A 27,971-nucleotide genomic window follows, 5' to 3' on the forward strand; every position below is an offset into this window, starting at 1 on the left:
CAGCGCCACTTCCGGCTTTTTTTCTGCTTATGTGGTGCTGAGGAATCAAACCCAGGGCCTCATACATGCAAGGCAAGCGCTCTACCACTAAGCCACCGTCCCAGCCCATTTTTTAAATTCATGAGGCACCTGGCGTCACAAGGACTCTCAAAACTGATAAAGCAGCCAGGTTCACATCAGCATGGAAGATCACAGTTCAAAGCCAACCTATCCAGAATGGTCTATGAATTCCATCTCCAAAATGCTGGAATGGAGATATAGCTCAAGTGGTAGAGCATCAGCTATAAACAAAAAAGCCAAGCAGGAGTTCAGTTTCAGGCCTTAAATTCAGGCCCCAGTACCAGCACGCACACACACAGAGACATATATTAATATGGTGACCTTCTGTGTTTACTGCCACATGACTTTGTATTACTCCACTGTCTTCAACAGCCCAAGAAAAACAAGTTTAAGACAATAAACATCTGCTAGGCCAACAGGGAGAATGCTCACAGTGGTTCTACTTGTAATGATCCAAACAATCCAAGTGCCTTCTGAATCTTCTGCAGTCTTTCTTAGCATAAGCTACACAATCTTAGATTCTCATCACTCTCTCCTTCTTATAAGGCTCCTTATCCCTCTAACCCCAATGCAAATCTTATCTTTGCCCTATGGATTGGGAGAGAAATGAGGGTACAAAATTTCAGTTACACAGGGGGAACAAGATCAAGAGATCTATGGCACATGGTGATTAAAGTAAATGGTAATATGTGTTCATCAAACATAGGGTGCTAACAAATCAGTGAGTAATTTCTGAGAGTAGGGTTTAGGTATTCTCACCACAGAAAGTATACAAGGTATATAAAAGTTAGCATGTTAGGTCTTTCTACAACATACAAAAATTTCAAAACATTTACAAAATAAATATATATATATGTATATGTATGCTTATATATATATATATATATATACACACACACACACATGTGTATGTATGTATGTATAGATGTAGATAGATAAAACACCCCAATTCAAATCTCATTTTCACCCTAATGTTCCAACTGTAAGTCAGTTCTTTCTCTGAGTACTTGTGGCTTCTCATTTAACCCCCTCCTCTCCCAACCTAACAGGAGGAGCTATGTCCTACCTGATCCATGTACCCCACAATTTGGTGTGCTGCCTTGCCCTGCTAGGTGCTCAGTCAATGCTGTGTAAAGCAAGTCTTTTTCCTGAGGTCAATTTAGGATTGCTAAGGGACATCCTCACTTCAGATATGTGCCTTCCTAAAGCATCATACCTGAGATATAACAATAAGTAGGTTATAACCAAGTCTCTTAACTCAGTGTCTTTACCTTTGGTTCAAGGATCAGTTCCACCCGCTCATTAGCATCATCATCTTCTGAATCTGAGTTCCCTGCTTTTATGTCGAGTTGCTCAAATGCGCTGTCTAGAACCTGTAAACCATAGTTCACGGCCTCTTGGACTTTGGGAATCAGATCTACTTCTTTCTGCTCCCGGGTCTTCTCCTATAAACAAAATACTATTCAGTGAAGATCTTCAATGTGGATACTACCTGTTCACTAAAGCCTACTTTTATGTTCTAAAACAACCTAAAACTGAAAATGTTAGCAGAATTCAGATTCTACAAGAGACCTTGACAAGGACAAGCAAAACCTTAAGTTTTAAATCCCAAGCTTGAGGGGCTGGGAAGGTGGCTCAGTGGTAGAGCGCTTGCCTTGCATGCAAGAGGCCCTGGGTTCGATTCCTCAGTACCACATAAGCAAAAAGAAAAAAGCCGGAAGTGGCACTGTGGCTCAAGTGGTAGAGTGATAGCCTTGAGCTGAAGAGCTGAGGGACAGCGCCCAAGCCCAGAGTTCAGGCCCCACGACTGGAACAACAACAAAAAAAAAATCCCAAGCTTGCCACTTTCTGGACAGTATCAAACCATCTAAAATTCCAGAGCTAGGTCCCTCATCTACAAAAACCGAAGTGTGACTATTGAGTAATGATTCCATTAAATAAGCTGTATTAAACCCCTAACAATGAATGGCATATTATTTCCCCACTTCTTGAAATACAGAAAGGGTTACGTATTCCAATTTATCATGACTGCATCCTGTGAATGGTCTACTAGCACTCTTAGGAACTAAGAGCTAGAGGGAAATACTCCAGAAAGAGATGTGATTTTTCATGCTCTTCCTCAAGTCTTGCTGAAAAAATATCCCCAGGGATCTCCTTCCTTTAAGAGCAGCTGTCACTGGGTACCAGTGACTCACACCTGTAATCCTAGCAACTCAGTAGGCTGAGATCTGAGAATTGCAGTTCAAAGCTAGCTAGGACAGAAAAGTCCCCATGAAACTCTTATCTCCAATTCACCACTCAAAAACTGGAAGTGGCGCTGTGGCTCAAGTGGTAAAATGCTAGCCATGAGCACAAAGAAGGCCAGGGACAGTGCCCAAGCCCTGAGTTCAAGCCCTCTCCCCCAACACACACACAAAATAAAAAGAATGAGCAGCTGTTATAAGCAGTCCCACAAGCTATCCATTGTGAAAAATATTAAAAACACACTGTCATTTTTAGAGGTAATTTTCTAGAGGTTGATATGAGCCAAATCATATAGTATTGCTCCAAGGCAGAACCTTATGAATATTTCAGTCTTTTGCTTCAAGTACTTCAAGTCTTTCTTTCTTTTTTTCTTTTTTTTTTTTTTTTTGGGTCCGGTTGTGGGGCCTGAACTCTGGGCCTGGGCGCTGTCCCTCAGCTCTTCAGCTCAAGGCTAGCACTCTACCACTTGAGCCTCAGCTTATGTTGTGCTGAGGAATCGAACCCAGGGCCTCAGGCATGAAAAGCAAGCGCTCTACCACTGAGCCACCTTCCCAGCCCCTACTTCAAGCCTTTCTAACTTTATTCTTTTGTTTTTGTTCCAGCTTTTGCTATTCTGGTAGGCTTGGTTCAAAGATTGACAGCTAACACTGTACTTAGTCTGTGAAACACATTTGTGGAACCAAGCATAGCTGTTTTTTAGTTATTTACTTTTTTGATGGTGGAGATCAAATCCAGGGCCCCTCCCATGCTCTTTACCACTGTGTCACACTCCCAGTCCGGTGGCTTTCAAAAAATACTTCATGGAATACCTATCACATTTAAAGTTAATGGTGACTTGATGTCCTATTGCCACTTAAATGGTTAGCAAATTCCTAAGTACTATTGAAAACACAAGATTTTTATTTTCCTAAATCTATTGAAAACAGGCAAAACCATACACCTGGGTTCTAATATTCTTTCCTGGTCTAACAGTTTCATCTGTTAGAATTAATACTTACTGCTAGAATGCCAGTCTTATCAAGTGACCTACACCTGTGGCACTTAGGGGGATTCAAGTGTATGCACACTAATTCTACACTCTCACTTTCATCATTTTGATTTGGTAGGATTAAGCGTAAAGACAGGACTGGCAATGTGGCTTAGTGGTAGAGTGCCTGCCTAGTATGCATGAAGATCTGGGTTCAAATCCTCAGTATCATATAAACAGAAAAGGCCAGAGTGGCACTATGGCTCAAGTAGTAGAGTGCTAGCCTTGAGCAAAAAGCTCAGGGACAGTGCACAGAACCTGAGTTCAAGCCTCAGGACTGGCAAAAAACAGAGTAAAGACAGTTATGAAAGAAAAAGTTAACTTGGTCTTCAAAGAACTCATATAAAGCATACTAGAGTATTACATAACTCTAGCCTACAAAGCTGCAAACTACATCTCAGTCTACGGCCTGTATCTGTGTAGTCACTAAATTAAGAATAGCTTGTAGATTTTTTTTTCCGGTCGTGGGGCTTGAACTCTGGGCCTAGGCACTGTCCCTCAGCTCTTCAGCTGTAGTATAGCGCTCTTACCACTTGAGCCACAGTGCCACTTCCGGTTTTCTGAGTGATTTATTGGAGATAAGAGTCTCATGAACTTTTGTGCCCGGGCTGGCTTTGAACCTTGATCCTCAGATCTCAGCCTCCTGAGTAGCCACCAGTGCCAAACTGAAACTTGTAGATTTTTAAAGGATTAGAAGAGAAAATGGAAGAGGAGGTATAGAAGGAAAGAAAAGGAAGTAGAAAGGAGGAAGAAGATAGAAGAGAACAGATAGTTGCCTTTGTGGCTTACAATTTCATTAGTTTTTCTTGGTTGGTCCTGGGGCTTGAACTCAGGGCCTAGGTACTATACCTGAGCCTCTCTGTGCTCAAGGCTGATGCTCTATCACTTGAGCCACAGTGCCGCTTTTCTGGGTAGCTTATTGGAGATGAGAGTCTCACGGACTTTGCTGCCTGGGCTGGCTTCAAACCACAATCCTCAAATCTCAGCCTTCTGAGTTGCTAGGATTACAGGTGTGAGTCACCAGTACCCGACTATTACAGTATTTATAATCTAACTTTCTATAGAAAAACTTTGCTGACCTCTTCTCTGCTTTTACTCCAGAATTCTGAAATTTAACCTCCATATTACTCAAGAGTCTGGATGCCATTTCCCTGGCATCCAAACCCCCTAGACCATTCCCACCAGTCATACTGTAACTCTGTGTTGCTTCTCAGGGTCAGAAAATCATCCAAAAAGCAATTTAACACAAGTACCTGCTCTGCTTTTTCTGCATCAGGCTTGAGTATCGGCTCCTCCACTTCTTCATCATATACACGCTAAATACGGAAATAAGTTTATTTTTAAAAGGTCAAAACACCATTTCAAACAAGTCATTACATAAGAATTCAGTATGTTTGGGATGGGAAGAAGAATACAGATGAAGAAGGAAACGTTATCAGCAAATTGCTGAGACTACCACCAGTGAGTCATGGACAAATAGCAAAGGACAGTAATTATACTCAAAAATTAAATTTAAAACAAAAGCTACAAATAATGATGATATAAGAAAAAAAGTTTAAGCTCGTGGCTAACCAAAAGACAAAAGTGGGAAGACGAGCACTGTTACCTTTTCACTTAATGCTGAGGAACAATGACACAGACCCTCTTGGTCAAGACCACTGAGAAAGACAACTCATCTATCTTATCAACTACATTAACTACATATATTTGGTGATGGAAATGACAAGTACCTACTAGTCAGTCAAACGTTGTTTTAGAATCTTTGAAACTTGGTCCCAAGGATAATCAACAAAACCACAAAAATTAAGTCAAAACCAAACTTTAAAAAAGGAGGCAAAAGTAGCACTGTGGCTCAAATGGTAGAGCACTATCCTTGAGCAAAAGCAGCTCAGGGACAGCACCTAGGCACTGAGTTCAAGCCCCAGGACCAGCACACACGCACACATAGGCACACACATGCACATGCACACACACACAAAAGAAAATCAATGAAATTAAAATCTCAACAAGAAAAATATGCTAATGATAGGATGCTCATGGTATCACAAGACAAAATAGCAAGATAATCATCAAATTCAAAGAGAAAAGTCAAAGCTAAAAACAAATACCTATGATAATTATGGATACAAGGAAGTTATGGGACTTGCCCTTCTAAGACATTAGATAAGCTCTCAAGTGTTATTGTTCTGGTTTGTTTAATTTCCTGCCGTGCTTGGGATAGAACCTAAGACTTTGCTCAGGCTGGGAAAGTACTCTAAGCTACATCCCCAGCCAAGACATAATTGAGATGTATAACATTTAAGACAATGACCCTGACATTCAGCAGAGGAAAATTAATGAAGGGCTGAGGTCAGAAAGACGCATGATTATATGGAAGCTTCATTTTGTAATCACACACATACACATCTACATGGGCATCCATACATGTAATTCAATGAGGAAAAGAGCTACTCAGTAAAGGTTATATATGTGGAAAATAAATGAAATTCTCATTAACGATACAAACATTTACACATATCCATATATACATAAAAAGTCACTGGGCGCTGGTGGCTCACGCCTGTAATCGTAGCCACTCAGGAAGCTGAGATCTGAGGATCGTGGTTTAAAGCCAGCCTGGGCAGGAAAGTCCGTGAAGCTCTTATCTCCAATAAAAACCACCAGAAACCAAGAAGTAGCGCTGTAGCTCAAGTGGTAGAGCGCTAGCCTCGAGCTGAAGAGCTAAGGGACAATGCTCAGGCCCAGAGTTCAAGCCCCACGACCGACCAAAAAAAAAGTCAAAGACACAAACATGTCCTCAAATGGTTTGCAGTTCATGGGAAGGGGTGTGCTGGGTATGGAATTGGCACCTCTGAAGCAAATGGGACAAAACATTAAATCAACTGTTAATGCTAAATTCACATATTCTTAGAATTGGTGGTCATTCTCTATACTTTTGTATATATTTGAAATATTTCATGAAAAATCAATATTAAAGGATTGTCAAAAAAGTATAATATAGACATAAAACAATAAAAATCAAGCTCATCTCAGAGGAAGGAGAATGGCCAATAGACACAAATCTCTGGCCATAAAAGAAATGCAAATCAAAACAACATTGAGATTCTACCTCACTCCAGTTAGAATGGTCCTTATCAAGAAAACTAACAACAGATGCAGGCAGGGATGTGGCCAAAAGGGAATGCTACTACACTGTTGGTGGGAATGTAAATTTGTTCAACCACTCTGGAAAGCATTTTGGAGGTTCTTCTAAAGGCTAAACATGGAGCTCCCCCATGACCCAGCAATCTCATTCCTGGGCATTTACTAAAATGACCACAAACAAGGCCATATTAAAGCTACCAGTACAATCACGTTCATTGCAACACTGTTTACCATAGCCAAGATATGGAGTCAATCTAGATGTCCCTCAATGGACATATGGATCAAGAAAATATGGTATATATACACAATGGCACTCTACTCATCCATCAGAAAGAATGATATTGTACCACTCATAAGGAAATGGAAAGACTTGGAAAAAATCAAATTAAGCAAAGTAAGCCAGACTCACACAAACATAAGTTGCATGGTTTCTCTCGTTTGTAATAACAAGAATGTGCCTATAAATCTAGAAGATACTGAACAATTAGTACACACACACACACACACACACACACACACACACACACATAAACAGGGACATGGTAAATTATATAAGACTCTAGACATTCACACACTGAGGCAAAAGGAGGATATGTACAGCAGTGGTTGACAAAGGCTCAATAGCTATGTGCAGAGGATTAAAACTCCAAGAAAAGGAAATGAGACATTTTTTTTAGTTGTCATTGTAGCAATTTTTGTATTCTTTTTCTTTTGTTTGTTAGTTTGTATTTAGGAGGGCAAGGGGGACACAGAAAAGGTGGAACAAAGGGTCAACAAACACAACAGTGGTAGTCACTTAAGACACTATAGAAAATGAATTGTACATTTTATGGGTGAGGATGGGAAGGAAAAACTGGGAAGAGGGAGGGAAACCAGGAGAAAGTGAGGAAAGAGAAGACATGGTTCAAAAAGAATTGTACTCATTATCTGATTCATGCAAACTGTAACCCTTCTGTATATCAACTCTACAATAATAACAATAAAAAAAGTTCACAAGTCTCATTATGTACAAAAATGTGTCAGTTAACATTTAAAAAAATGTGGGCTGTCCAAAACAGTGTATCTGGTTGTACTCCCAGCTACTCAGGAAGCAATGATCAGGAGTACTGTCCTTTGTGAAATATCCATCTCAACAAAAGTAGGGTGTAGTGGCATGTGCTGACAGAGGGATTCATAGGAAAATCATTGTCTGGGGCTGGTCCCAGGCAAAAATATAAGATCCTATCTGAAAAATAATTAAGAAGAGATGGTGCTGTGGCTTACCTGGTAGAGCACCTGCCTAGCACACACAAAGCCTTGAGTTCAAGACTCAGTACCATTAAAAAAAAAAACAAAAAACAGAACTGGTACTGGTGGCTCATGTTTATAATCCCAGTTATTTGAGAGGCTGAGCATCTGAGGATTCAAAGCCAACCCAGATAGAGAAACACTTAAGATGTTTAGTTCAAATTAATCACCAAAAAGCCAGAAGTGGAGCTGTGGCTCAAGTGATAAAGCAATAGTAGAGCAATAGTCTTGAGCATAAAAGCTTAGGCACAGCGCCCAGTCCCTCAGTTCAAGACCAAGGACTGGTAAAAACAACAACAACAAAAAAAAAAACACCTGTAATCCTAGCTGCTCAGGAGGCTGAGATCTGAGGATCTCGGTTCAAAGCCAGCCTGGGCAGGAAAGTCCATGAGACTCTTATCTCCAATAAACCACTTGAAAATCGGAAGTGGCGCTGTGGCTCAAGCGGTAGAGTGCTTGCCTTGAGCTGAAGAGCACAGGGACAGCGCCCAGGCCCAGAGTTCAAGCCCCACGACCAACCAAAAAAAAAAAATTTTTTTTAAAAACTCACAAACAATCAAAGAAATCAACGAGTTCAGGAAGAACTCAAAGTCATGGGCTCTTTAGAGGAAGAGCAAGATTATGCATCTCAAATACTTCACAGCAGCTAATCCATGCTAACAACCCCTTTCACCTTTCCTAGGGTGAGTATCTGACAGCTTAATAATCATCTATTTTTTTTTCAAGACAAAGGTAGAAATAAAAGAGGGAAGGGGAATGGCCAAAACAGAGCTAAACAGAACTTCTACAAATTAATAGGATGTTTAAATTCCACTTTGGAAAAAATAAATAAAAAATTTTAATTTCACAAAGCTAAAGATTTTGAAACCACTGGCTTATAAAAAATCCTCAAGTGTTTTTTTTTTTAAACAAACTGAAGTCATTAACTATGGCACTCAATATTTGGATAAAACTCTTAAATTAGCAGATTAATGAAGCCTTAAGAATTGGGTCACCTTCTGATTAGACACTAAAACCCTAGTTTATGCTAATTAGCCTCGTTTCTTCCCTCAGGCTCCCCTTCTGAACCTTTACTAATGTGCTAATTTCTCTTGCTCTAAAAAGTCCTGACTGTCCTTGCTCTAGAAAGCTGAGATTCTTTATGTAACTCTTAAATGTAGTTTATAACTGTGTAGCTGCCTCTGAGATTAATAAAAATTCAGAAACTTAATGGACTTTGAGTAATCTTCCCACTGAACAAAGCAAATGGCACCATCATTCTAGCCTGAATTACAAACACATGAGCTCCCATGTCAGGGTTTGAAAACACTTAAGCCAAATCACTGCTACAGGTATTTTCAGCAAGTAGATTCTTTTCAAAATTCTGTTAAGCACTAGCTGCCCTTTCACCGTCAGCTGCCCTGGCACAAATGATAAGAACCTATACCATTTGGCATTATGGGAAAAGTTCAATTTGGTAATGGTACCAGCATATCCAAAGAGAATTCTAGCTATGGTATGGAATGAGACATAGGACCTAATATTAGGAGAGTGGACAAATGATCACAAACAAGGCCATACTAAAGCTACAACTATGTTTATTGCAGCATATGTGTGTGTGTGTGTATATATATATATATATATATATATATATATATATATATGAATTCTATGCCTCCATCAGAAAGAATGACACCTCTCCATTTGTTAGGAAATGGAAAGACTTGGAAAAAATTATATTAAGTAAGCCAGGCCCAGAGAAACATAGGTCCCATGGTTTCCCTTATCTTCAATAACTAGTATATGTCTAGGACAAGCAGCAAAGCTCAAAAGCTATGTACATATGATCATATAAGATGATGCTGGGGCTGGGAAGGTGGCTCAGTGGTAGAGTGCTTGCCTTGCATGCATGAGGCCCTGGGTTCGATTCCTCAGCACCACATAAGCAGAAAAAGCTGGAAGTGGTGCTGTGGCTCAAGTGGTAGAGCACTAGCCTTGAGCTGAAGAGCTGAGAGACAGTGCCCAGGCCCAGAGTTCAGGCACCATGACTGGCAAAAAAAAAAAGGATGATGCTAAATGAAATGAACCCCAAGAAAGGGACACAAGAGGTTTTATCTTTCTTGCTGTTGTTTTAATGTACTTATAATGCACTATGTAATTTTTTTTTGTTTCTTTTGTATGGTCTTCTCCCATGGTATAACCCCTGTATTTGATTCCAGTGCCCTGCATCTTGTATATACATTTTTCTAATTTGGGGAGGCAAAGGGAAAGAACAAAATGCTGAAATAAGAATATAGGATGACCCACTGCAACAACAAGATGTACAAGACACTATGTTGAAAATGAACTTTACAACTTTGGTGGGGGGGGGAGGGAGGAGTTAGAGAGGTGGGGAGGGAGGAGATGGAAAACAAAGGAGGAGGTAACAATGCTCAATAGGAAATGGATTCATTACCTTGCTAATGTAACCCCTCTGTACAGTTTCTTTATAATAAAAATATATTTTAAAAATAGTAGGGGAATGGAAAGAGGTAGAAAACAAAGGATAGCAGGAAAGAGACATAGGCTGCATTATTGGAATGGGTTCCAGTGGGATGGGTTGGGCTGAGAGAGTAAGTGAACATGAATATGGATGAAATGGCTTGTTTGCATCTATAAAAATAGACTAGTAAGACAGATGGAAGTTATGTTGGGAGGGGGAAATGGGATAATAGAGAATGATGGAGAGGACAAGATCAACTGTACACACAGAAATATAAGAATTCATATAAATTGACTCTAGTAAGCTATCACCAAAACAAAAATAAAGTAAATGTCACAAAAACTAGACCATGAAAACTAAGACTCAGGACTGGGAAAGAGGCTCAGTGGTAGAGTGCTTGCCTTGCATGTATGAGGCCCTGGGTTCAATTCCTCAGCACCACATAAGCATAAAAAGCTGGAAGTGGCGCTGTGGCTCAAGTGGTAGCCTTGAGCTGAAGAATTGAGGGACAGCACCCAGGCCCAGAGTTCAGGCCTACAACCGACCAAAAGAAAACGAAAAAGAAAAAGAAAACTAAACATGGAAGAAAACTGAAAAACTACCCCCCCAAAAAAAGACTATGGTTCAAAATATTAAGTTTATGCTGACTCCTCTTTGCACCACTATAGACTTGATTTGGTACCAATCCAATACCCAACTGGTAGAGACCATTGGGTATGAAAGAAAGAGCCTTCCAGATCAGCTGAACAATATGTTTACCAGGGAACTAGACCCAAATCCCCTACATGAACTCTCCCTGAGACATCTGCTTAGAGCCAAACAAGTCCTGTGCATATTATTAGAAAATGACTGACTACAGTTGAGGAGCCCTAATCTGAAATCTAAAATCCAAAACATTTAGGTCCTGCCATATCAAAAAGTTGTGGTGTTTGGAGTGTTTCAGATTACAGATATTGAACCTATAAAATCTATGCAAATATTCCAGACCTGAAAAACCTCTGAAATCAAAAACACTTCTGGTCCCAAGCATTCCAAACAACAAATACTTTGGACTGTACTGAGTTTTTTAGCATATTTGTGATATTTCAAACAAGTATCCCTTTGCCATTAGAATAATTAGCAAAGAGATCTCAAAGACCTTCATTAAGATCTTCCACACAAACCTCCCCAAAATGCTATACAGACTTGGCATTTCAGCCTGAGCCATCAAAGCATGCATAAACATGCTACACAAATTCCTGTGTGGTATTATTGCCTTTCTCCTAATCTCAGATTGTGGGCTTTGTATCTTACACCTAACACTCCCAGGTGATAGCCTAATTTTAAAATTCCCTTTTCACAAGTTAAGGGTGGTATTCAGAATATCAGCTCTTTGAGAAACCCAAGTCACCTTATATAATCTTCTTCTCTATCTTCCTATCTTAACAGCCTTCCTTTGTCTGATTCAGTTCCAAGCATGCCTACTTTCCTGCTAATTACTCTATTGTAATAGAATTATACTATCTACACCAAGGTAGAGGTTGTACAATAAATATATAAAGAAACTCTGAATATTCCTGGCCATAAAGGAAATACAAATAAAAAAGACAGGGAAATTCCACCTCAATCCAATTAGGATGGTCATAAGAAAAAATGTTGGTTCCTCAAAATACTATCTCATAGAGTCCAGCAGTATTACTTTTGGCCACTAATCTAAAGGAATGCAAGCTGGGATATAATAGAGGTACCTGCACATCTCGATGCCATAAAACTGATGAATGGGCCAAGAAAATATGGTATATATACACAATGGAATATTGAAGAAATAGTTATGTCATTTACAGGGAAATGGATGGGCCTTCATATTAAATGCACCCAGGCTCAGAAGAACAAAGGACACATTTATCCCTTGTATGTGGATACTATACCTAAAAACTAATATATACATAGTACATACAGAATCTGTGTGTTCTGTATATACACATTTATTAAAACATAAGTATGTGTGAGACACTACAATGGAAACTCTTGCACTTTAACAAAAAAAAATAGGAAGTTGAAATATGTCTTGTCTGAGGAATAGGCATTAGTGGAGAGGGACAGGAAAATGGGGAGGGGAAAGAAGGTAAATACAGATAAAATATATACCTGTCTGAAAATGGAGCAAGGAAATTTGATGAGATTGGTTTGGGAAAAGGGGAAAGGGAGAGGAGGAAGAATGTTGGAGGGATGATTATGATCAAGGTAAATATGAAACCTCCTGAACAATTAATTTATATCAATAAAATATTATATGTATTTTATTTTTTTTCAGGATAATGCGTACATTTATTACCAAGCATTGCAGCCTCCTCCTTTGGTTTACCCTTCACATCCCTTCCCAGCCTCCCCCCTTCCCCCCCAATCCCAACCCTTCTTATATGTATTTTATATATAAATTTGCCTGTGTATTCTGGCAGAATACTCAGAATACTCTATACTCAGAGTATTCTGCTAGAATACTCTAACAGAAACTCAATGTCTACAAAAATCACACATGATATCATAGATTTACACACTGTAAGAAAACTTCTAAGAATATTCCAAGTAGACATACACAATACTTTAATGCAATTTACCAGAATATAATGGACTTAATAACTGAAGCAACAAGCTAGTGAAGGGAGCAAACCTCCTATGTGGCCATCATCACAAAATGTGCCATAACAAAGCTTGTCTGAATACCACAAAACTCAGCACAGCTCTTTTCTCTCAAAACTAAAAAGATACAAAAGTTGAAATGAGGAAAATTTATCATTAGGTTTCTTTATAAGGCTAAAAAAACACAAACTTGACTACACTTGTTAAGAATTATCATGTCCATCAAAATTTAACAGCTAACCTCATAATAGGTCATTACTATTATAACAGCTCTTGCTTCCCCCAAAGTAACTGTAAGCATGATGTAACTACACGACTCACATTCTCAATGAACTGGGTATTAGACAGCATAAGGAAGTCATTAAAGACATTATGGAGGCGACAATCTGTAGCTTTCGTCTCCCGAATTAATCCATCCACCTGTTTCTTGATTTCATGGGTCCTGGAGATCGTCTGCTGTGAAAATTCCTGCAGAAACTGTAGTAGCTAAAAACAAAAACATACAATGGTATCCGTATTTTTATGTGTTTATTCTATGGGTCAAAACTAAGAAAAAAACCATCTTTCACTTGTGTGTGGCAGAACTTAAAAGGGATGAAGCTTTTGACAGATCAAGGGGCACTGAAAACAGTAGGACAACTCATCAAAAAGTAATATAGAGCTGGGTGCGGTGATTTATTCCTGTAATCCTAGCTACTCAAAAAGCTGGGATATGAGGATCACAGGCCAAAGCCAGCCCCAGCAGGAAAGCCCCTGAGGCTCTGGTTCAAGTGTTAGAGCACCAGCCTTGATCATAAAAAGCTAAGAGGCAGCTCCTGGGCCCCGAATTCAAGCACCAGTACCAGCACATAGGCACACAAAGTAAACAGTCACTTGCTATCTCATTTATGGGGAATGTTAAGGCCTGTTCAGTTGTCATTCTACAAGAATTACAGATGGGACTAGGCAAGTGGCTCAGTGGTAGAGTGCTAGCCTTGAGCTGAAGAGCTAAGGGACAGCGCCCAGGCCCAGAGTTCAAGCCCCACAACCGACAAAAATAACAATAGTAATAGTAATAATAATGAAAACAACAATACAGCATTATTAAAAAAAGAATTACAGATGAAGTATAAGATAGCAAGCATACATCTAAAATCAGATAAGACCCTGGTATTGAAGCTTCGAGCTTTGGAGTCACAAACTTGAAATCGTCTCACTCAAGGCTAACCACTTACTGACCATATTTAGTCCAGGGCTCAATAGTGCCCCAGCCATCCCTCAGTCTGGCAGGCACAGATCTGCCCTCCAGGATGCGGTTCAAGGCACCGCTTGAGAACCCTGTGTTGTGCTGCAGGTACAGTGCCCCCCCCTGCCCCTCCCTCCAGGTGTCTGGGCGAGGAGGGGATGTGTACTCCCAAGACCGCAAGCCGAGGGGTGGGCTTGAGGGCAGGGGAATAAGGCCCGGGCCCCGCTCGCAGACCGCGTCACCCCAGAGCCCGCCTCTCACGCCCGCGTCGGCCGCCAGCGACCAGCTCTGGCTGCTCCTGCGAATCTCCTCAACCGACCAGGGCCGCTCCCACACGGGCTCGGAGGCCGGCGCCCGCTCCGGGTCTGGGGTGGTCGGGTTCATCTGCAGAGGGAAGGACGAGAGAAAAGGAGATGAGCCTGGGGGCGGCGGCGGCGGCGGCGGCGGCGGCCCAGGCCCAGCGCAGCCTTGCTCTCCACTCTCACCATCCGGTCCACGGTTCGGCGGGCTCCAGAGTAGTAACTCCAACCCGCAGACTACCCCGCGGCCCAGGAAAGGCGGAACGGGACGGGGAGCTCACCGCAATCACGTGAGCGTGCGCCACGTGACTGGCGCCACACGTGACCGACTGCCAGCCTTGCAGAGGCTCCCTTGCGGGTAGTTGGCCGCGTTCTGCGGCGCCGGGGGCGGAGCCTCGGGGGACTCGGGGGCGGAGCCTCGGGGGACGCGGCGCCGGGGCGGAGCGCGGGCGGAGCGCAGGTCGCCCGCAGTGCTGCGCCTCCGTGGGAGTGCTTTACGGCTCAGTCACGCGTGGAGACTGGGTCCGCGGCGTGAGACCTGCCAGCATCGGGCAGTTACGTTACTTAGTAAGTGGAGATACGCTGACCCAACTGGGATTCCTGGGCCTGGTGATCTGCTAGGTTTCAACTCACGTACATCTCGGTGTTGTCCTCATTTCCAAGGCCAAATTTTGCCTTGTGACAGGCAATAAACACCGTGTGAATCCATCCTTGACCTCCCAGCTTCCCACTACCCCTTGTTGAGGCTGTGGTGGTGTCCCCCACCTTGAGGGCTCCTTTCCCAGTTGCTCTTGTGCCAAACCAACTTTTTAAAATAACTCCAACTTGTTTCTACTTAGGTGAGCCCCGGACAGCTTATTTAACTCTATTATGATTTCTCAGATGAAGACATGTATCTTGCTAGGATGTGGCAGGATTTGTAAAGCAGCTAGCCAACCATCTGGCATAGAGTCTGCACCCTAAACCTTGCCATTTACCCAGGCACCTTGTTTTCTATATTTCTATAACTTTACTCCTAAAATATTTCATTTGTATGTTAAGCTTTTCATTAATAGGAACTGACATGGTATTCTCAGTACTTACCCCAAGCTATGTAGTAGTTTAATTATCACTATAGCTCTCTGAGTTTGAGACTTTTATCTCCAAGTTGTGGGTGAGGAAACTGAGGGACAGAAAAAGAACGATTTATTCATGGCTAGACGACTAGTAAAGAAGCAGAACCAGGACCCACCCAGCCCCCACATTCATTAAGAAACAACACCTAGGTGCTGATTACTCATGCCTGTAATCTCAGCTATTCAAGAGGCTGACATCTGAAGCAAACCAGACAAGAAAGTTCATGAGACTCTTATCTCCAAGTAACTACCAAGAAAGGTTGAAATGGAACTGTGGCTCAAGTAGTAGAGCACTAGCCTGCAAAAAAGCTCAGGTATAGTGCCCAGGCCCTAAGTTCAATCCCCAGGACAGGCACAAGAAAAAAGGAAAGAAAGAGAAAGAAAGGTAGAGAGAGGAGGGAAGGGAAAAGAGAGGGAGAATGAGAGAGAAGGGGAAGAGGGGGGGGCTGGCAGGCAGACAACAGCTGGGTGCTGGTGGCTCACACCTAAATCTTAATGGTGAGTTCAGGCTCCCAGAACAAAACAAGAAAGGAGGGGAACAAGGGAGAAAGATTAAGAACTTGCTTTTGATTGTGAAAACTGAGTTGAGCCCATTTCCAAACTTATACAAATTTGCATCTCATCTACCATCATAGACATATACAGTGGCCATATGGATGAACCTGACACCAATGTGCTTAATCCACATCATCATCTACACTGCATGCCTTATACTTTCTTTTATTTGTTTAGACAAGGTCTCCATATATAGCCCAGTTTAACCTAGGACTTTTCAATCCTATTTTCTCCACCTCTCAAGTGCTGGAAGAATTACAGATGTATACCACCATGCCTAGAAAACTGAACTTTTACCTGAAACTTTGTGATGTTTGAGTCTGAACTGTAATAGAGCAGCCTCTTAAACTTGCAGGCCTCACTCATCCTTTCCAGTAGTAGCTCAAGCTTCAGTTCCTCCATACACTGTTCTCTGTTGAACCCTCAACATTATTCTACTTATTGTGCCCAGAGCCTAGTGATATTATCCTTCAACTCCTGTAGACAGCACCTTCAGTACCTTACCTGTGCTCCCTAACATAGGGAATCCATCCAATGTGGCCCTTTCTACGTTCCTGTACCTCAACACAAATTAGCACTCTTTATCTATTCTTAATCTTCATACTCATCCTTGATCAATTTCCGTGTGTGTGTGTGTCTGTCTGTCTGTCTGTCTGTGTGTTGGTGTCTGTGTTCACTAGTGCATGTGTCAGTACTAAACTCAGGGCCTTGCATCTTTGCTTCTTCACTCAAGGCTGGTGCTCTGCCACTTGAGCTGCAGGGCTCCACTTTGGCTTTGTGCTGCTGGTTAGAGATAGTCTCAGACTTTTCTGTTCCGGCTGGCCTCAAACAATAAGCTTCAGAGCTCAGCCTCTTGAGTTGCTAGGATTACAGGAATGAATTGCCAGCGCTAGAGTTCTCTTCTGAAGTTTTAAAGTCCTAAAAGAGAATTTGACTTTGCTTAGGCTGTATTTCCAGTCTGCTAGTTGGTACTTCACATAAAAGGGAGACAAGTGGATTGCTTAAAAAAAAATTACTGTTGCTGCCAAAAAAAAAGGCAGAAGGGATGCAGAAGAGCAGAAACAATTGATGTGTGCTGTGAACCTTTTTCTTCCAGTCTCTAGAAAAGCAGTAACCACAAGGCCAGTAACTGTCAGGGTGATGATTCCTTCCCAAGTCCTGTGAGACAGAGCTCCAACATGATCACCCCTTCTGCAAAAGGAGGAAGGATGTCTTTTTAAGTCCCTCGCCTAGAGTTTGAACCTAGGCATTTCCAGTTTGTCAAACAGAAAGATACATACGCCATTGATTTAAAATAAAGGAGTTTTAAGTAACAAAATATGTACATTATGTCCACTAATTAGAAAACATTGATCTAAGAAGTCACTCTGCTTGGGTTTTCAATTTTTTTTGTTGTTGTTGTTGGTTGTGGACTTGAACTCAGGATCTGGGCACTGTCTCTGAGCCTCTTTGTGCTCAAGGCTAGTGCTCTACCATGTGAGCCACAGCACCACTTCTGGTTTTCTGGTTGTTAATTAGAGATAAGAGTCTCAGGGACTTTCCTGCCTGGGCTGGCTTTGAACTGCAATCCTCAGATCTCAGCCTACTGAGTAGCTAGGATTACAGGTGTGAGCCACTGGTGCCCAGCTGGTGCCCAGTTTTCAGTTTTTAATTGCTAAACTGGACCAAGGGATTTCACTCCTTTTTTCTAGGTGTTATATGTAAGATCTCTCCAGAAAGGTCGCAGAACAGATTAGAAACTAGAAAGCTCATTGTTTCCCTGAAATCTAACCCCACCATTTTTCTACATATCATAAAAGGAGGCTTTCCCTATAGATACTTGGACTTGGCAGGGTGCTGTAAATCTGCTTAGACAAGAGTTTATGCCACTGCCACCCATCCACAGCACACTTATGGCAGACCCTCTTCTTTCCCCAGAGTTTGGCCTCTAGATCGGACTATGGGGTGGAAGGAAAGGAAGGTCATCAATCCCTATTGTGCATGGACTGGTAAGCTGCAAGTCTACACAGCACATCACTTGGCCAGATCTAGATTAGCAAATCTACAATCTACATAAAGGCCAGTGCATCTAGAGGTGAAAGAACCTGATCCTTACTCAGACCCATTCAACCAATAGTACATAGATAATTGCGTTAAAAATAAATCAGCTTAACACTAACCCACGACCTTCAGGTGGCTCAGGCCTATAATCCTAGCTATTCAGGAGGCTGAGATCTGAGGATCACAATGTGGAGCCAGCCCAGACAGGAAAGTCCGTGAGACTCTTATCTCCAATAAACTACTCAGAAAAAGTTGGAAATGGTGCTGTGGCTCAAGTGGTAGAGCACTAATCTTGAGCTCAGGGACAGAGCCTAGGCCCTGAGTTCAAACCCCAGGACTAGCAAAAAAAAACCCTTATTCCTCAGTTTAATTTCTGTAGAGTGTGCTGCTGAACAAATATGCTATGGTTCTTTAGTTATTCTCCCACTGATGGACATTTCAATTGTTGGCAGTACCTCACTGGTACAAGCAGAGCTGCCAAGATATTCTTCATGGACCTCTTTGTACACATGTACAAATGGTTTGCCTGTAACAGACTATAACAGATATTCTACATTCCCCACCCCCACATTGAAGTGGCAGTGACCTTCTTCAGGTGCCTGGAACTTCTCCATTCTACCACTAAATTTTTGACTTGGAATTTTCCACCTGAGCCCTGAAACTTAGCATTTCCATGCAAGCCTTGTGTTACCTGGATCTTTGCTGCTCCCATGACCTCTCATCAACTTCTTGTTGGGGGGACCTCATTGTTTCTGTGCTCTCAATCCCTCTCCTCCATGGTTTCAAGCACAACTATGTAGTCACTAATTTTTTTCATCTGCAGGTTAAGTCATAAAGAGGAAGAGCCTTAAGAATATCTGTAGACTCTTAAATCTCAGGCCAGGAATTGGTGCATTGGTAGAGTCGTTGCCTATCATATTTGAGGTCCTGACATCTCTCTTCATTACCCCCAAGCTTGCACAGATATAAATTTCAAAATTATACTCTTATAAATGTCACAGCAAAACTATGTTCCTTTTTCTTAGTGCTTGTTCTGGGGCTTGAACTCAGGGCTTGGGCACAGTCTCTGAGTTTTTGTGATCAAGGCTAATACTCTACCACTTGAGCCACAGCTTCACTTCTGGCTTTTTGGTGGTTAATTTGAGATAAGAGTATCAAAGACTTTCCAGCCTGGGCTGGATTTGAACCTGAAGCCTTCCATCTCAGCCTCCTGAGTATCTAGGATTTACAGGCATGAGCCACCAGTGCCTGACCTAAAGCTAGAGTACATAGATGTATGTGCATGTCTATACATATAAGTGATTTGAATTTATCATTTCCATAATTTATCACAATAAGTCTTTTAGTGTTGATGCAGTAAAAGTTCAATTTAAGCCAGGTTCTGGTGGCTCATGCCTGTAATCCTAGCTGTTCAGGAGATTGAGATCTGAAGATCTAAAGTTTAAAGCCAGCTGGGACAGAAAGTCTGTGACTCTTAACTTGAATTAATCACCCCAAAGCCTGTGACTCATAGGGCAGAACAGACAGACACACACACAAAGTTCAATTTGATTTATAAGAGGTCAGTCTAGGCTTTGTTAAATATGCTTTGTGTGTTAGTTGTGAGGCTTTTGGGGGGAAGGGGACAATGCTGGGGCTTGAACTAAAGGCCTAGGTGCTGTTGTTGAGCTTTTTTTGGCTTTGAGTCTGAATCCTCAGAACTCAGCCTCCCAAGTTTCTAGGATTGCAAGTGTGAGCCACCAGCACTAGTCTTTTTTTTTTAAAGGATGCTTAATACCTACAGGGAAGATTTAATAATAGGAACAGCTGCCAAAGGATTATAAATCACATGGTGATAGTAAACTTGTCTGTAATACGAATGCTGTTGCTCAGTCCAGTGTAGTGTGAATTTACAGAGCGGTTGTATTTTCCTCCTTGCCTTTCTTCCAATCTGAGGCATGGATATAACCCTCAAACTGCAGGACAGGTGTCAGCAGGAAGTGGCCTCTGGGCTGTCAATCTTTTTTTCCTTTTTTTTTTTTTTGGTCGGTCCTGGGGCTTGAACTCTGGGCTTGGGCGCTGTCCCTGCCCTCTTCAGCTCAAGGTGAGCCCTCTACCGCTTGAGCCACAGTGCCACTTCTGGTTTTCTAGTGGTTTATTGGAGATAAGAGTCTCATGGACTTTCCTGCACCGGCTGGCTTTGAACCGCAATCCTCAGATCTCAGCCTCCTGAATAGCTAGGATTACAGGCGGGAGCCACCAGCGCCCGGTTCCTTTCTCTTTTTTTTATTGTGAAAATACTGTACAGAGGGGTTACAGTTACATGGGCAACGTAATGAGTACATTTCTTATCAAGCATTGTTGCCTCCTCCTTTGTTTTCCCCATATGATCCCTTCCTATCTCCACCCCCACCCCCAAAGTTGTAAAGTTCGTTTTTCGACAGAACGTCTTTTGCATCTCATTGTTGCCATGGGTCACCTGTATCGGCTGTCAATCTTGAGCCCTTTGTCTATACTGTCCTAACAGGCCACAAGATGGAGACGTGACACTGTGAAAAAAGGCATACTGCCTTTTGTGAACTGGGATCAGCCCCAAAGTTTTCTTAGACCGAACTTTATTGAGTAGGAAATAAGATTTTAGGAATTTTTCTGTGTTTAATGTAGAGGGTGTATACGGTGGTTGTTTCATGAAAGCTTAGGCTCCCAAGTTTTGGAGTGGAGTCCCTATAACCCATTCTGAAAGTATGAAGAGAAAAATATGTATTTTGGTCATAATCTTTTTATTTTTTGGTGTCTCCTGGTTCCTTTTATCTCTTTTAAGTATATTTTTAAGAGTATATGCCAGACCTGGGCTTGACTGAAGGCCTGGGCACTGTCTCTTTGACTTTTCTTCTCTACTAGTGCTCTACCACTTGAGTCACGGCCCCACTTCCAGCTTTTGATGATTAATTGGAGGTAAGAGTTTCACAAACTTTCCTCTCCAAGCTGCTTTGAGCTGTGATTCTCTCATCTTAGCCTCCTGAGTAGCTAGGGGTACAGGTGTGAGCCACCAGTGCTTGGTTTTATTAAGCCATCTTGATCTCTTCTCTTTTTTTATCTTGTCTTGGTCACCAGGCCCAACTTCTCATCAACTTGGTCTTTATCCCTTCTTAGTTTCTGGAAATAAGACAAAAATGTGAATCAAAATAACTGTGAAAAAATAACTGTGAAATCAGAAAAAAATTGTGAAAATAATTTGATGTTTTTCTTCTTGTGAATGTATTATCCCAGTCTTCCTATAAGAGCCAATGAATAAGAATTTTTACCATTCCTCTCTGTAGAAAACAAAATGAAACAGAAACTGATAGAGTTCTCATTTTAAAATACTTTATTTTTTTATTGTTATTATAAAGGTGATGTGCTGAGGGGCTACAAGGGCTACAATTACATAAGTTGTAATGAGTACTTTTTTTTTTCCTGGTCCTGAGCTTGAACTCAGGGCCTGAGCTCTATCCCTGAGTGTCTCTGTGCTCAAGGCTAGTACTCTACCTCTTGAGCCACAGTGCCACTTCCCGTTTTTTCTGAGTGGTTTATTAGAGATAAGAGTCTGATGGACCTTTATGCCCAGGCTGGCTTCAAACTGTGATCTTCAGATCTCAGCCTCCTGAGTAGCTAGGATTATAGGTGTGAGACACTGGTGCCCAGCTATTTCTTTTCCCCTCCCTCCTTGCCTCCCTCCCTCCCTCCCTCCCTCTCTTCTTCCCTTCCTTCCTTCCTTCCTTCCTTCCTTCCTTCCTTCCTTCCTTTCTTTCTTCCCTCCTTCCTTCCTTCCTTTTTTTTTTCTTCTTGCTGGTCTGGGTGCTTGAACTCAGAGTCTGGGCACTGTTCCTGGGCTTCTTTTGCTCAAGGCTAACCTTGACCATTTGAGTCACAGTGCCACTTCTGCCTTTTTCTGAGTAGTTCATTAGAGATAAGAGTCTCACAGACTTTGCTGCCTGGGCTGACTTTGAACTGAAATCGTCAGATCTCAGCTTCCTGATTGTTAGGATCATAGATGCGAGCCATCAGTGCCCAACTATGACTACATTTCTTTTTGGACAATGTCACCCCTTCTCTCACTCTCCCAGTTTTTCCCTCATGTCCCCATCCACAAGTTGTATAGTTCATTTTCAACAGTGTCTAGTGAGTACCACTGTTGCATTTGTTCACCCCTTGTCCCTCCATTTCTGTGTCTTCCCTTACCCTCCCAAAGACAGACAAACAAATGAAGCAAAAAGAAAAGAAAAGCAACAATAAAGGGGAAAAAAACCTCATTCCCATTTCCTGACATTATTCTTAAAAAGCAACAAAAAGTTATGTTAGAGATGTCTACAAGCCGGGCGCTGGTAGCTCACGCCTGTAATCCTAGCTACTCAGGAGGCTGAGATCTGAGGATCGCGGTTCAAAGGCAGCCCGGGCAGGAGAGACCGTGAGACTCCTATCTCCAGTAAACCACCAGAAAACCGGAAGTGGCGCTGTAGCTCAAGTGGTAGAGCGCTAGCCTTGAGCTGAAGAGCTGAGGGACAGCGCCCAGGCCCAGAGTTCAAGTCCCAATACCGACAAAAAAAAAAAAAAAGAAATGTCTACAGAAAAGCGCACCCATTGTAATGGTACTGAACTATGAATTTTCAAAATGGACTGAATCTACATAACCAGTGCCTGGATTAAGATGGAAACAATACCATAAAAGGCCACTTCTGGCCCTATTAAGTCTCCGTCTTTCTCTCATCTAAGGGTAACCAGCATCACTTCTAACATTATGGGTTACTCCTATTTTTGTGCTTTACAGAAATGAAATGAAATGGCCTAGTTTTTGTTCCCCTATGAGCTGACCCAAAGATGAGCATTTTCAGACAGATTTATTTGGGAAGTGCCAGAACTCTGGGGGTCAATGGCGGGGGAATTCCTAAAATACCACTGTGTCCTCTTTCTGCTCTGACATCACTGAGATCCATTACCTATCACATTTTCATCTACTTTCATGACCTTGAGACTTTCCAATACAGTGGAATTACTTTATGGAATGCCCCAGTCTACAAGATTTGAGTTTGTCTGTTTTAAGGTAAAGAATATAGCCATGGAGTGGGTATGTTGTTTAAAGTCATACAGCACATAAGAAATAGGGAAAGGTCTTCAATCCATACCGCCTGGCTCCCAAAGCTTGGTTTTTAACGATTCCAATCTGGTAGATTCTTAAAACTATTTAACTGTGTAATATGTGGGTAGGGGCAGGAGGGAGGAAATAGGGGGAAGTGAAGGAAGGAGTGACACTGTCCAAGAAGCATTGTACTCCTAACCTGACTTATGGAATTATGACCCCTTTGCACAACTCCTTAATAAAAATATTTAACTGAACTATTTTAGTTTGCAAAGTGTTAAGTGAGGCAGGACAGCAGAGGAATAGGTGACATGAGAACAAAAACAAGTTAAAATCCAAGGCTTAAATAAGCTAAGAGGTAGGAAATAAGCGTAAGTATTGTATTAACAGATAACTAGAACTCTTTCCACATTAGGCTGTAATAGCTAACCATGAGTCTGTGTGTGTGTGTGTGTGTGTGTGTGTGTGTGTGTGTGTGTTCGTGTGTGTGCGTGCACGCTGTCTTGTATCAAATCCAGCACTTGAACTCAGGTTGTCTAGTCTGCTCTTCTGACCCTCCACAACTTGGCATTTTGCTAGTTAATTGGAGATAGACTTTTATCCCAGGCTGGCTCTGAACCTCAATCCTTAATGTCTGGGATATGTTAGGCTGCAGGTCAGAAAGGGTATGGAAATACATGTGAGAGCTATGGCCTCACTACAAGGCCCTAACAGGCCTGAAAACCCTGCTTGGCTTAGTGGGTGTCCTCCCTGGGAGCCTAGGAGATAGGGCTGGTGCCATGTCTGCCCCAGGAATTTGATGATTACTAGGCATTGCGATATGGGGACCTTCCAAGACCTCCTTGCTTTTACTAACCCCTGCAAGAAATAGAAACAGTTTTTTTCTGGGCCAAGATTCAGCTAGTTAGCTGAGTTTCCATTGTCTTGTATCCTTCCCTCCAGAGCTGTAGGTAGTGGAATGGTGCCCTCTCTCTCAGGAACCCACATCTAGGACTCAGTCCTGTGTCATGGGCTGTGGGAGTCCATTTTGAAACAAATCTATTTCTGAGTCCCTGCAGAAAGCAGCCTGCCCTGAGTCCAGGGCACCAGAGGAGGCAGGAGGAGGGACAAACTTTTCAGAAGCTAATGCTTGTAAATACAGTACCAAGCAGTTAATTTCGGGGAAATAGACACAGCATATTTAATCTCCCTCATATAATATCTTTATTAACCTACTGTAATCACTCTTCCTTTGAATACTGGACAGAGTAAACATTTATTAAGTGCTTATCTGATCCCAGGCCTACCTCCTTTTGAATATAGAGCAGATTAAATATTTATCTACCATACTTCCTCTTCCTTTTGACTTTATGACAGATCAGGAAATGTTTCTATTGGATTTTTCATTTAATTTTTTTTGGAGTGCACAAGTAGGAAAGGAGACAGAAATAAAGTACAGGTGACTGGGTTTGATCCCATGATGGGATTTATTGTGGGTGTCATGGAACAGGGCACTTGGCCTAGTTTACAAGAAACTCAGTGCAGCTAATCAACCCCCATCCTTGTATCCAGCTTGAGAAGAACTCAGGCAAGACTTGAACATGAATGACAGGATGGTTGATTGAGAAAGAAATACAGCAAAGAAAGGAGATTATGTGCCACAGGCTTGTCATGGTAAGACAGCACCTCATACCTTTTCAGGGCACAGGCATGAGCATTGGGTTTAAGTAGAGGAAGGATTAGGGGCAGGTGGCAAAGTTATGCGTAGTTCAAGAGTTCCCATTGCAGCTCTGGCCTACCTGGCCATGATCTCAATTCTGATTCCCTGGGTTCCTGAGAAGTTACCTTTGTCATCTCTCAAGGAGCACCACATGGTTCCCATGAGATGATTTCTCCAGTTAGGGTGCAGCCTGACCATTAGCAGCAATCATCTTCATCTTGGGGTGATCTGTCCTGCAAGGTTCTGCTCTTCCTTAGGGATCATTTTAAAGGTATTTATCAATCAGTCCTGTCTTTCTTGGAACACAGGGTGACTGCAAAGAAATAGCTTAAAAGGACAACAAAATGAGTGGCGCTGTAGCTCAAGTGGTAGAACGCTCGCCTTGAGCGCTCAGGCCCAGAGTTCAAGTCCCACGACCGACAAAAGAAAAAAAAACATTACTTGGGGCTGGGAAAGTGGCTCAGTGGTAGAGCGCTTGCCTTGCATGCTCAAGGCCCTGGGTTCGATTCCTCAGCACCACATAAGCAAAAAGAAAAAAGCCAGAAGTGGCGCTGTGGCTCAAGTGGTAGAGCGCTAGCCTTGAGCTGAAGAGCTGAGGGACAGTGCCCAGGCCCAGAGTTCAGGCCCCACTACCGGACCCCCAAAAAAAAAAAAAGAAAGGACAACAAAATGGAAGCAAGAAATACTAGGCTTTCCTCCTGGCTCCAGTTAACTTGTGACAGCAAGAAAAGTTTAGCTACAAATACACTGAAACTGGGTTGTCCCTGGCATGAGAACCACAGCATTGGAGTGCTTGCCTGATCCCACATCCTGGTCCTTTGGTTTGGTTTTGTATTTTTGAGATGCCATCTTGCTAACTTTCCTGAGACTAACTTGGAACTTGGCATCCTCCTGCTCCTGCCCTCCTGACTAGCTGATATTACAGATGTGCACTATTGTACCTGGATCTAGATTTACTTTATCTTCACTGTATTTTCAAGCTCCCATCACATTGGAATGGTAACAAATCCCATCTCAGCCATTCAGTAGACGTCTCTCCTGATCTCCATGGCATGCTAAGGATGTATAGATTAGCCAGAAACAACCTTTAGGAGGAGTCACAAATAGTTTCCTTCGCTATAGTGTTTCCATGGAGATTGGCACTGTCTATGTGCTTGTTTCTTTGCTCCTCCCTTCATCTGTCCAATTCTAGGTGTAAGGTCAGGGAACGATATAGGACATTCACTGTATCTTTTATCAAGAGTACAGGAATTTTCCGTAGTGTCTGTGTTAGTCTCTGTTTCTCAGAGTGAAGTCTGTTGGTGTTCCTGGGCCTCTTCTGCTAGTTGGATACCAGTACCTGAGGTGAATCAGTGACTCACTCTTGACTCACTCTGGCTGGTGACCTTCCTTGTGATCTGGCCTCACTATGGTCTTGTGGTTGCTTCTCTTCCAGAATGCTTGTTATCATTCCTATTCAATGAGGTCTACTTCATCTCCAACAGAAACCTGGTTTGCCAGGTGACCAGCCAGACTCAGATCCTATGTCCTCTGCTTCCCCAAGGACCTTCAACATTAGGGTAACTAGCACAGGCTGAGGGACCTAGTCTTTCCCCTTTGCCATATCTGTGCTGTGACTTCACACACACACACACACACACACACACACACACACACACACACACACAGATTCTTCTAAGCTGGCCACCAGTGGCTCATACCTGTAATCCTAGCTACTCATGAGGCTGAGATCTGAAGATCATGGCTCACAGCCAGCCCAGGCAGAAAATCAGTAAGATTCTTATCTCCAAATAATAATCAAAAAGCCAGAAGGGGAGCTACAGCTCAAGTGATATAGAGACAGCCTTGAGCAAAAAAGCTCAGGGACACCACCCAAGCCCTGATTGAGTTCAAGGGCCAGGATGGCACCAAAAAGAAAAATAAAAGTTCTTCTAAAAGTTATGTGACTAAGTAGATATGAAGATGGCATAAAGAATCTCAGTGACAGCTGCTGATCAAAAGAGAGTTGGTGGGATGATGAAAGAAAGAATTTTTTGGAAAAAAAAAAAAGAAAATCTGAAATCCCCTGGTGAAATGGTGAAACCCCTTTGGTACAATAAACACACACACTCACACACACATATGCACACTCACACACATCCACGAGAGAGAATGACAGAAAAGTAAAATAGGAGTATCAACAGGAAGAGAAGACTAATAAAGAGAGTGAATAAAATGAATATAAACAAAGTAGTGTGTCTACATGTATGAAAACAGAACCATGAATCTTGTTGAAATTTTTGCTTGTTTGTTGTTAGTCTTCAGATTTTTTTGTTCAAAGCTGGCACTCTGCTACTTCAACCACAACTCCACTTTTGGCTTTTTTTGTGATAATTTATTGAAGATAAGAGTCTCACAGACTTTGATGTCTGGGCTGGCTTTGAGCCTCAATCCTCGGATCTCTATCTGTATTCATTCCTGTCTAGTTGCTATTACTTATTCACTCCTAAACCACAATAAGACACATTCACCTTCACATCCTGACTGCTGCAACGGAGGGTAACATTGGTGGTATCAGGCTAGAGATTCTGCAGTTCTAGGGAAACAACAGACATGGAAAAGAGAGCCCCCTGCAGAACAGCAGGTGCTGTCCCAGGAATACTTAGGCTGTTGAAGGACATCTAAATGCCCAGGCCACATCGGCTCTGTGTATAGTGTTGAAAGAATGCACTTGAGTCAGGCGACGGTGGCTCACACCTCTAATCCTAGCTACTCAGGAGGCTGAGATCTGAGGATCACAGTTCAAAGCCAGCCTGGGAAGAAAAGTCTAAGAGACTCTTATATCCAATTAACCACCAGAAAACTAGAAGTGGTGCTGTGGCTCAAGTGGCAGAACACTAGCCTTGAGCTAAAGAGCTGAGGGACAGCGCCCAGGCACAAAGTTCAAACCCATGACCACCACCAACAACAACAAAAATAGGATCCAGGTGACTGCTGATGAATTATCTTTTTATTTTCTTTTTTTTGGGGGGGTGTCCAGTCGTGGGGCCTGAACTCTGGGTCTGGGCGCTGTCCCTCAGCTCTTCAGCTCAAGGCTAGCACTCTACCACTTGAGCCACAGC

The 27,971-nt window shown here is 42.3% G+C and overlaps 1 protein-coding gene and 1 long non-coding RNA gene across 2 annotated transcripts in view; one reads left to right on the plus strand and one right to left on the minus strand.

Annotated features, from left to right (window-relative positions):
* The window catches only part of Fam21a (family with sequence similarity 21, member A), a 63,191-nt gene extending 48,552 nt beyond the window's left edge, over positions 1-14,639 (minus strand). Inside the window, exons 1-5 of the mRNA XM_013036220.1 lie at positions 14,553-14,639; positions 14,329-14,451; positions 13,164-13,328; positions 4,585-4,647; positions 1,332-1,505 (exon numbers count right to left, since the gene is read on the minus strand). Coding sequence (XP_012891674.1) covers positions 1,332-1,505; positions 4,585-4,647; positions 13,164-13,328; positions 14,329-14,451; positions 14,553-14,555 — 528 coding nt within the window. The 5' untranslated portion in view covers positions 14,556-14,639. The remainder of the gene's footprint in view (positions 1-1,331; positions 1,506-4,584; positions 4,648-13,163; positions 13,329-14,328; positions 14,452-14,552) is intronic.
* A 177-nt stretch (positions 14,640-14,816) lies between these two features.
* The window catches only part of LOC106001036, a 26,591-nt gene continuing 13,436 nt past the window's right edge, over positions 14,817-27,971 (plus strand). The window contains exon 1 of the long non-coding RNA XR_001175824.1: positions 14,817-14,933. This is a non-coding gene — a long non-coding RNA (uncharacterized LOC106001036). The remainder of the gene's footprint in view (positions 14,934-27,971) is intronic.

The sequence above is a fragment of the Dipodomys ordii genome, unplaced genomic scaffold (genome assembly GCF_000151885.1).
Source record: "Dipodomys ordii isolate 6190 unplaced genomic scaffold, Dord_2.0 Scaffold259, whole genome shotgun sequence".
In the NCBI taxonomy this organism is placed as follows: Eukaryota; Metazoa; Chordata; class Mammalia; order Rodentia; family Heteromyidae; genus Dipodomys; species Dipodomys ordii.